Source organism: Penaeus monodon, chromosome 14 (assembly GCF_015228065.2).
Source record: "Penaeus monodon isolate SGIC_2016 chromosome 14, NSTDA_Pmon_1, whole genome shotgun sequence".
NCBI lineage: Eukaryota > Metazoa > Arthropoda > Malacostraca > Decapoda > Penaeidae > Penaeus > Penaeus monodon.
The window spans coordinates 27327657-27338504 of record NC_051399.1 but is presented as its reverse complement, the minus strand read 5'-3'; the positions used below and the strand labels follow the sequence as shown (position 1 = coordinate 27338504).

Below are 10848 nucleotides of genomic sequence, written 5' to 3'. Positions count from 1 at the left end.
GGGGGGAAAGGATGGGGGAAGGGAGAAGGAGGAAGCGGAGAGGGAAGGGGGAAGAGATGGGACGTGAAAAGGGAAAGGGGGAAAGGACGAAGAGAGAAGAGGGGGGAGAGAGGGGAGAAGGGAAAGGGGAAGAAGAGAGGGAAATAGGAAGAGGGAGAAGGGAGAAGGGAAAGAGGGAATAGGGAAAGGGGAAGAGGGAAAGGGAAAGAGGGAAAGGGGAAGAGGAAGAGGGAGAAGGGAAAGGGAGAAGGGAAAGGGGAAGAGGAAGGGGGTGTGGCCGCCGTAGAACGCCTATGATTTGTCGTTGGGTGTGGGGTGACTGATACCACTGCGTAGCACTCGCTTAAGATTTATTCGGTAGCGGTCAAACCTGTTAATTAATACATCGATTATAGGAATGCGTGCATACAATACATAAAACCACTAATAACAACATATATTAGATTATAAGATAAAGAACTTCCTACAATATTAGATACATACGCATTGCGGGAACAGTCAGAATATCAGCTGATTCCAGTATTCTATGGGCGTCTTGACGGCACGGAGGTTCTCCTCGAACTGCCCTCACCCTTTAAACATACATATGCTGCGACGTCAAGTAACATTCTACTTCATATGTTATACATTAGTTGGGTCATGATCCCACTATCCCCCAGCATCGATCACATGAAGAGCCACCATCACTTCCTAGGGAACGACCCCTCACACAAACAAGTTCTGACAGGTCAGCTCTTATGGTTGATATGGACCATGTGTTGACCGGCGGTCACAACCGACTAGGCCTCCTCGAGGAGGTTGTGACACAGAAGATGAATTTTATACGATACAGCCTCTCCGATTGTAGTGTTACAGAATAAGTGATATACAGAATAATATGAAGTATGTGATTTACCAGCGGCGGCTACACTCCCCCCTTTGCTCCACTGTGGAGCAACCAAATAAACCCGGTTAGGATAATGATGCTTCTAAGAGGCATAACTTCACTATGGGTCTGACGAGGACTCCAGAACTAGTCCGGACTTTTGCCTTTCTCACGAGGCCATCTTCACCGGCTATAGCCTCCGTCACCCTCCCTAGCCTCCACTGATTCCTGGGAGTATGTTGTTCGACAATGAGGACAAGGTCTCCTTCTTGAAGATTTCTGGATGGCTTCAATTGTTTCTGTCTCATCCTCAATGTGTTCAGGTATTCAGCTTTCCATCTTCTCCAGAACCTATCTGCTAGGACTTGTGCATGGATCCAGGCTCGCCCATATGTGTTGTCAAGTGAAGCATTGTCATCTGTCTGCACCTGGATACCATCTCCTACACTCATCCTCAGGGCATGGTTAGGGGTCAAAGCTTCTGGTTCTGTGACATCGCCCGGGATCGCGGTAATAGGGCGGCTGTTCATTGTGGCTTCTACTTCACAAAATAAGGTTCGTAGTCGATCATCATCTATTCTCTGCATGCCTATGAGAGAGAGAATCTTCCGTATGGTTCGAATCTGCCGTTCCCACACGCCTCCCATGTGGGATGCTGCAGGGGCTGGAAAACCCACTCAATGCCCTCTGTTTACATGTGTCATCAATGGATTTGTTCTTAGACCAGGCATGAACTGTTGCTCGGAGCTCCTTTTCAGCCCTCAAGAAGTTTGTTCCTCTATCAGAGTAGATCTTCATAGGGGTTCCTCTACGGGCTATAAAGCACATAAGTGCGTTGAGAAAGGTGCTAGCATCTAGAGACTTCAAGGGTTCAATATGGACAGCCCTGGTGCTGAAGCATGTAAAGACACAACCAAATCGCTTCTCTGTGTGTCTTTTACATACTACATGAAATGGGCCAAAACAATCCATCCAGTGTGGTAGAAAGGGGGGTGCCACGGTGTAACTCGTTCAACAGGTAAATCTCCTTGCCTCTGAGTCAGGGGTTTGCTATTTACTCTCCGGCAGGTGAAACAGTTACGTAGTATTCGGTCGACTAAAGGCCTACCCGCCACTATCCAATATTTCCTCCGTAATTCTGCTAAGGTGTGTTCTCTGCCAGAGTGCCTCGCATGGAACACATGAATGTCTTGAACTATTAAGGCGGTTACAGGATGATCCTTTGGTAAGATCAGTGGCCTTTTAGAATTCTGGTCGATATATTCATCAACTCTCCGTCCACCTACACGTAACATGCCCTGGTCATCCAAGTGGGGTTCCAAACGATAAAGGCGGCTTGCCTTCAAATTTTTTCTTCTCTTCAATATGTCCAACTCTTCAGCAAAGCAGGTCGTTTGCACTTGTCTGATGATAACCATCCTCGCCGCTTGGATCTCCATAACGCTGAGGTTAGAGTCCTGGTGTGAACACTTTTTTCTGCATGCTGAACAGAATCTACGTAGCCATGCTACAATTCGCTGCAGCTTATACCACGAGGAATATCGCTCAAACAGTGGGTCCACAGGTGCGACTTTAATTGCGCCAGCTGCAAATGATATTGTCATATTCTTAACTTCAGGATCATCATTTGAAATCCCAGGAAGTTCTGGTGGAAGAGGCCAGGAGGTTTCAGGTAAGAGGAGAAATTCTGCCCTTCCTTCCAATCCTTTCTTTGCATTAACTCTATAGCTGATAGACCTCTGGAAGCAGGATCAGCTGTGTTGAGCTCTGATCTTACATGTCTCCACTGTTGGGGAGATGAATTTTTGTGTATAATCCCCACTCGATTCGCAACGAATGTGTGGAATCGACGGGAGGTGTTTTTGATGTACTGCAGAACAATAGTACTATCAGTCCAGAACACGGAGTCATCAATAGGCAAAGAGAGCTCCTTCCGCAATTTTGCATCTGATGTGGCTGCCAGGACTGCTGCTGACAATTCCAGTCTGGGGATGGTGGTTGTCTTTATTGGAGCCAGTCTTGTTCTTGCCAACATGAGAGCACAGTGAGTGATGCCCGACACATCTTGTATCCTCAAGTAAGAAGCGCTGCAAACGCCTTTGTGGATGCATCACAGAAATGATGTAGCTGCACACTGCCGATTTTTCCAAGATTCATAGGCACTATGCACCTGTTGACACAGAAGCCTTCCAATTCCTTAGTTCACTGAGCCATGCATTCCATTTTACGGAATTCTGTGAGCTAAGCTCTTCATCCCATCCTCGTTGACGTCTCACTTTTCTTGGTAGATCATCTTTGCTCTCACCGTGAATGGGGCTAACAAGCCGAGCGGGTCATATACTGACCCCATGACGCTTAGCATACCTTTTTGAGATCGGTTTGTTCGGTACAGTTACTCTGATCTGAAGCACATCACTCTCCAGGCTCCACAGGACTCCCAAGGCTCTGTCAGTTGGTAGGTCCTGTTTTGTCAGATCAATATCTTTAACAGGAGGACTCCTGTCCTCCTGTGGGATCGCAGTAATAACCCTTTTTGAGTTTGACATCCACTTAGTTAAGTGAAAGCCACTGTGTTTTAGGTGGTCCTTCAACTGCTTTGCCTGGTGAATGGCCGTTTGCTTCATTCTCGACAGACATCAGAGGTCATTACATAGAAGTTCCTTTTTACATCTGCTAATTGATTTTAGATAGTGTCCTTAGGAGAGCAAATGACGCACATGCGGGGCTCCAAACACCTCCAAATAAGTGCACAGTCATGCGATACACTTTTGGCCTCGCAGAGAAATCCCCCTTTGGCCACCACAAGAACCTTAGAACATCACGGTCCCTTGGGGTGACCTTTACCTGGTGAAACATAGCCTTGATGTCAGCAGCTACTGCAACTCTTCTTTCTCTAAACCGGAGCAGTATGCCCAGCAGGTCATTCATCAGGTCCGGGCCTGCATGACCTGTTTATTTAGGGTGGTGCCTTCAAAGGAAGCAGACAGTCGAACACTATGCGTATTTTCTCAGGTTTGTTAGGATTGAATACCGGGTGGTGTGGTAGGTACCATGTCTTCCCTGGCGGTCCTACTCCCTTTGCTTGCTCAGCATGTCCTTCTTGGAGTAACTTCTCCATTTCTGCTACATATTTAGCCTTCAGGGTTTCATCCCTTTGAAGACGTGTTTTTAGGCCGGCAAGTCGTCTTTTCACCATTATCCAATTGTCTGGAAGTTGGGGCTCAGTTTCCTTAAAGGGAATTGGGAATTCATGATGTCCATCAACCATGGTTCCCTCTTTGTCCCACAGATGTAGGACTTGATAGTCCTCCATTGATCTTCCCTTTTCGTCTGTGTGCTCCTCTCCGAGGTCCCAAAAATCTTTTTAGCTGATCATCAAACATGGTGCTCGTGCTGTGGTACAGGGCACTTCACTTATGTAGGTCCCAAAAATTTGTTGCTCCCAGTGATCTGATCACAGGACCGTTAACCGCCCATCCTAATTTGTCCTAACAGCAAAGGGTTCACCTCCTCTCCCCCTTCTGACCTCCAGAGGCATAAGCGCTGAGGGAGCGTCCTGTCCGATCAGTAACTCGACACTGCAGTCTGGTGGATTTTCCTGTGTAGGAACCAGGTCTCGTAGGTGTGGCCAGCGAGCGGTGTTCAATTGGCTCGCTTTAGCGTTGATCAGACCTTCAGGGAAGGAGTCGAGGACGATCACCTGACGGAGTCGCATATGGTATTCTTTCCTGTGGACAGTCCCTTGACCATGAGATCAACCTGTTTGGCGTCATGGTAAGTTTCCTGTGTCAGTGTAGTAATCACCGTTGTCTCTCTTCTCTCCTTTGGCCGAAGCATTTCTACTACCTTGGTGGAACAGAAAGAACGGGAACTACCGGAGTCCAGCAAGGCACATGTCATTAGGGTTTGACCATCGTTGTCTTCAGCTGGCTGTTAATATCACTTGAACGATGGGGAGGCCACTTCACCCCTTACAGCTCCCATCTGTGCCGTCGGTGTGTCCTCCGTGAATGGTTGCTTGTCATTGTTGTTGTGAGGCTGTAGCTTCAACAGTCTGTCCCAGTCTTTCATTTTCACCATTATTTTGGGAGGCACTTTGAGTATCATGTAACCACCGTGAATGCTTTCCTCCACAGCCATTAATGTCGCACGGTTTCGCCTTACATTCTTTATATAGGTGGTTGTCCCTAAGGCATATGAAGCATCTCCTCTGAGCTGTCACTACATTTTTGCGATGCTCCAGGCTGAGTGACTTGAATACAGGGCACATAAAAATGGGGTGGGGCTCTGTACACAAACGACATTGATCACCTCGTTTCCAGGGTTCAACATTAGTTTTTGTGAATAGTCCTACATCTCTAGTTTGTTGTTTTGGCACGGACGTGAATGCTCGTCTGGGAATGGTATCTACGATCTTAACTTCTCGGCCTCGTTTTGCATCACGGAACTGGGTCTTGGAAAATGCCAGAGGGTTGTGGGCACGCCTGCTACGTGCGGCGTCCATCTCCTTCTGTAAGAATTTCTTTACGTTTTTCAAACGAGGAATCTTCGATCGCCTTTTGCCAGTCCAAATGGCATGCCACTTGGATTGGAGTCGATCGTCCATTCTGTCCACCAGACTTCTCACCACATGTGGGTTGTCAATATGGCTCAGCTTCCCAATTTTCTTTGCAAAATGAATATGGGACGTCAGATTTAGGCACACCTCCGAGATGACCTCATGGTCACCTTCCCTCACACGTGGCCCGCTTGTTAGCTCTACTTCTATGCGACTCATGTACAGATTTTTATCTCCATATTTCGTATCAAGGATTTTTAGTGCTGTCTTTAAGCCTCCTTCTTTGGCAGTCCCATACAGTGAGTAAGTACCTTTTCACCTTGTATCGCAAAGATCAATAAGCGGTTTCAGTTTTACCTGTGGGGCATTGAGGTGCGAAGTACTTCTTGCTCAAATCGGACTGCGGAGGCCCAATACTCCTCAGGACTACTTCCATTTAGCTTGGGGAGTTTTACTTGCAACATTTGTATTACCTCCACTAATGTTTTTTTGTCAGCACCTTGATCGGATGGTTTTGAGCGGGAGCGGTTCTTCTGGGATTTGCGAGTTTTTCGTTTTGGCCGGTGTGATATGGCATCATCATCACTTGAAGTTTCAGTAGTGCTGTGTTTTCGAAGTCGTTTAGATCTCCACCGTTTTTCGTCGATGCTCGATGATTCTGATTCAGTGTCTGAGCAGCTGTCCTCATCACTTGTGGATTCTGATGTAATGTATTTTTGTCGCCTTGATTTCCGGTTTTTATTGTCATCGTCATCACTCGAAGATTCTGAAGCAGAGTCCTTATGGCTTTCTTTCCTCACAAGGTCTCTCCGGAGTCCTTTTAATTCCTCCATAACGTCACTCCATAGGATTACAGAGTCTGCCATACGACTTTCTGAGTGGGGCTCAGACTGGGCAGAGTTGATGACGGGGTAGACTTGGGAACTTTCCTTCCCCCTACGTTCGCTCATTGGACTAAGAGGAGTCCATTCTCCAGAGTGATAATGGAGTAGACTGGGGGCTTTCCTTCCCTCTTGACATTCCAGGAGCAGGAAGGGCAAGGGGTGTTTCTTCACTTGTTCTTCCCTTCCTCGCAAGGTCTCTCCGGAGTCCTTTTAATTCTTCCATAACATCACTCCATAGGATGACAGGGTCTGCTATGCGACTTTCCGAGTGAGGTTCATGCTGGCCAGAGTTGTCGATGGGGTAGGCTCGGGAACTTTCCTTCCCCCTATATTCGCTCATTGGACTAAGAGGAGTCCCTTCTCCAAATTGAGATGGAGCAAACCTGGGGACTTCCTTCCCCTTTCGACATTCCAGGACCAAGAGGTGCGAGAGTAGTTTCTTCACCTGTTCTTCCACCATTAGGTTCGCAATTTCAGACTCTCTTATATCCTTGTCTGACCACACCACATCGTCTTAGCAGTGTCTATTTCTACCCCATCCTTTCTTGCGTCCCCGACTATTTCCAGCGGGAGATGTGTCTCCTGGACATCTGATCAACACCGTGTGGGTTTCCTGTTTTTAGTCAATGAAGCACTGTGTGTTTTAACTCTGCAGGAGTGCAGCACCGTGGGTATTTGACTCTGCGAGAATGCAGCACCGTGGGTATTTGATTCTGCGAGAAGCAGCACGAGGGTATTTGACTCTGCAGGAGTGCAGCACGTGGGTATTGACTCTGCAAGAATGCAGCACCGAGGGTATTGACTCTGCAAGAATGCAGCACCGAGGGTATTTGACTCTGCAAGAATGCAGCACCGAGGGTATTTGACTCTGCAAGAATGCAGCACCGAGGGTATTTGACTCTGCAAGAATGCAGCACCGAGGGTATTTGACTCTGCAAGAATGCAGCACCGAGGGTATTTGACACCTTAATAAACACAACACTGTGGGTTTTCAACACCATAGCGAACACAACACTGTGGGTTTTAAACTCCTTAACGAAAAAACACTGTGGGTTTTCAACTCCTTAACGAACACAACACCGTGGGTTTTCAACTCCTTAACGAACACAACACTGTGGGTTTTTAACTCCTTAATAAACACAACACTGCACTGTGGGTTTTTTAACTCCTTAATAAACACAACACTGGGTTTTTAACTCCTTAATAAACACAACTTAATAAACACAACACCATGGATTTTTACTGTACTGACCACCGCACACTGATTCAACACATCACACGATATCGCAATTTTCCTTTGTAGAGTGAAGCGTTACGCACGCAAGAAACACCAACAGTGGGCACGAACACTACATCCGTTTTACATTCTCGTAAATCGCGCGAGTAGTTTCCGTAGAGTTTTGTTGACTGGTGGTTCTTCAGCAGCCGCCGCGCGCTGCCCTTTTGCCGTCCGTCGCCGACAGGGATGTACCTCACCGTCGACTCCGTGTTAGGTCGTCTGGTAATTAGCACCCTCTGCGTTTGACTGTGGCCGCCGTTAGAACGCCTATGATTTGTCGTTGGGTGTGGGGTGACTGATACCACTGCGTAGCACTCGCTTAAGATTTATTCGGTAGCGGTCAAACCTGTTAATTAATACATCGATTATAGGAATGCGTGCATACATACATAAAACCACTAATAACAACATATATTAGATTATAAGATAAGAACTTCCTACAATATTAGATACATACGCATTGCGGGAACAGTCAGAATATCAGCTGATTCCAGTATTCTATGGGCGTCTTGACGGCACGGAGGTTCTCCTCGAACTGCCCTCACCCTTTAAACATACATATGCTGCGACGTCAAGTAACATTCTACTTCATATGTTATACATTAGTTGGGTCATGATCCCACTATCCCCCAGCATCGATCACATGAAGAGCCACCATCACTTCCTAGGGAACGACCCCTCACACAAACAAGTTCTGACAGGTCAGCTCTTATGGTTGATATGGACCATGTGTTGACCCGGCGGTCACAACCGACTAGGCCTCCTCGAGGAGGTTGTGACACAGAAGATGAATTTTATACGATACAGCCTCTCCGATTGTAGTGTTACAGAATAAGTGATATACAGAATAATATGAAGTATGTGATTTACCAGCGGCGGCTACAGGGGGAGAAGGGAGAGTGGGGGTTGGCGCAGTCCATGCATGATACACCCGAATTCACACGTCCCTTGATCTGGCGCATCCTCAAACCCCCGCTACCGATTGTGCAAGCCACAATTATCCGAGTTGAAGCGAAGTGTTTGAGACCTTGCATATAGTCACTGTAGTATTCATAATTTGGAAACTGAAAATGTAATGCGCTTCTTCCTCTGCGTTCAGTCTGTTTTCTCCTCCTTTCTGAGGGAGAGACAGTGAAGTTCCTGTGTCTGTTTATATAGTGTGTCTATCTGCTTGCATGCCTTCAAATGTTCTGTACGTGCGGACAAATTTCTGCATTCCCACAAATTTAAGCATAGAGGGCATATCGCCACTAAATTTTCGAATGCTCCGCTCCGAAAATGACCAATCAATCCAAAACCAAGAAACCAAAAAATCGATCCCCAAGGCTGGAAAATACATTCAAAATCTAACCTACATAAACATCAACGAGCCAATTACACCAGCATAATTACCCGAAGTACCACAAACAGTCGTCTCCCGAGCCATTTCCTTCGCATTACGCCATTCGCGACCAATAGAGCAAACATTGGCAATAACAAGAAGAGTCACGCCTTCGAGTGGTCATCATTATGCAAGCTTAACGAGTATCCCCGGCCCAGAGTATGGGGAAATTGACGCTAATCGTCCGCTCACTCGCTCCTCGCTCGCTCGCTCTCACTCACTCTCTCTCTCTGCGGCACCTAACATCTGGCTACCTTGCTGCTGTTGCGGTATGGTGATTTCATTGTTGTCTTACATTCACGTAGCACTATTTTTTTTTCTTCATCTTTTCTTTCTCTTCTCTACGACGAAACAAACCACCGCGAGAGTGAAATGGATATCGCCAGATTCAACTATTATGAGGCGATTTCGCAAAACTCATGAAGCATTAATTTAAGCATTTCCTAATCCTCTCATTCGGGAAATTAGATGTTAATAATTCCGAACCTTGGGACAGGGAGAGGGAGAGGAAGAGACATGGGTGTGGGGGAAGGAAAGGAAAACGGGAATGGGGGAGGGAAATGAGGGAAATAGGGTGAGAGAGAGAGAGAGAGAGAGAGAGAGAGAGAGAGAGAGAGAGAGAGAGAGAGAGAGAGAGAGAGAGAGAGAGAGAGAGAGAGAGAGAGAGAGAGAGAGAGAGAGAGACTGCTAGATAGATGGGAAAATTAACATTTCGCATTTCTTAATTTGAAATTGAAATGCACGCATGATTGCTCGCTTACGCAGTCCCCGACATGCAATTATTTTTCCTTTCTCTTTTCATAAATATCAAACATCCACTCTCTCCTCATTGCACGTCCGCCGTAATGAGTAAGCAGACTTGGCCCTCACAAACTCCGGAACTGCAGATCACAGCATATGATGAATGTTAATGTTTACAAGGGCAAACTCACCAAGACTCAACACAAGGAAGTGAGTGACTCAGCCCAACACGTACGCACGTAAACATACGCATGTATACAGTGCTTATACACGCACGCACACACATACGAGGGAGAGTAAATGAGGCTGGAGAGGGGAGGGGAGGGGAGGGGAGTGCCGTGGAAGGGAGGGGAGAGGAGGGGAGGGCAGGAAAGGAGAGGAGAGAGAAGAAAAAAGAATAAAAGAACAGAAGAGAAGAGAGAAACACCAAATGCCCTTGTATATCATCAGAGACCCATTAGTTCCACATGCGACCAACGCCACAATGCAACAAAAGACCTACGAAGCACGGGCGGCCTTATCTTAAAAACACACTTCTCCACTTCTCCCTCTCCCTGCACCTCTACCCCCACCTCCACTTCTACCCCTACCTTTACCTTCATCTCTACTTCTACCTCCACTCTACTTCTACCTCCACCTCCATCCCCATCCCCATCCCCATCCCCACCCACACCCCAACCTCCATCCCCCGCGTCCCTCCCCCAAAACTAGATAAAAAGCAAACTTATTACACGATCTTGCGGGCGACATCCTGAGCGGTGATGGGCGATGTCGGCGAAGACCGGACTCCCTCTCGGACCGCGCCTTGCCTCACTCGAATCCGAGCCCCGCCTCGCCTCACTTGCATCGCCGAGTAAACAAGCATCGTCACACGGCGGGATTGTAAATAAATCTCTCGCTTAGCAACAGCCGCCATTCAGCCCACTCCGTCTGTCCTCTCTCTCATCGACACTTGAATCGGATTCTCTCTCTGAAGTTATTTTATTGCATCTTCGATCTGTCTGATGTGTGTCTGCGTCTGTCTGTTTGCCAGTGTTTGTCAGTGTGTGCGAGTGTGTGCGTGTGCGTGTGTGTGTCGGTCGCCCATCCCTCCAACTTTTTTTTTCTTTCTTTTTTAGTTATTCACCCCGTCTCATTTCA

General features: G+C 47.2%; 1 protein-coding gene across 1 annotated transcript; it reads right to left on the bottom strand.

The window, feature by feature from the left end:
• Positions 1 to 951: 951 nt before the first annotated feature.
• Positions 952 to 2900, bottom strand: LOC119580669. Its single transcript, XM_037928768.1, has 5 exons — positions 2603 to 2900; positions 1898 to 2510; positions 1561 to 1757; positions 1217 to 1454; positions 952 to 1093 (listed from the first exon to the last, which is right to left on the bottom strand). Exons 1-5 carry the CDS (start codon positions 2898 to 2900, stop codon positions 952 to 954), a joined length of 1488 nt encoding a protein of 495 aa, XP_037784696.1.
• Between the last annotated feature and the right edge of the window lie 7948 nt (positions 2901 to 10848).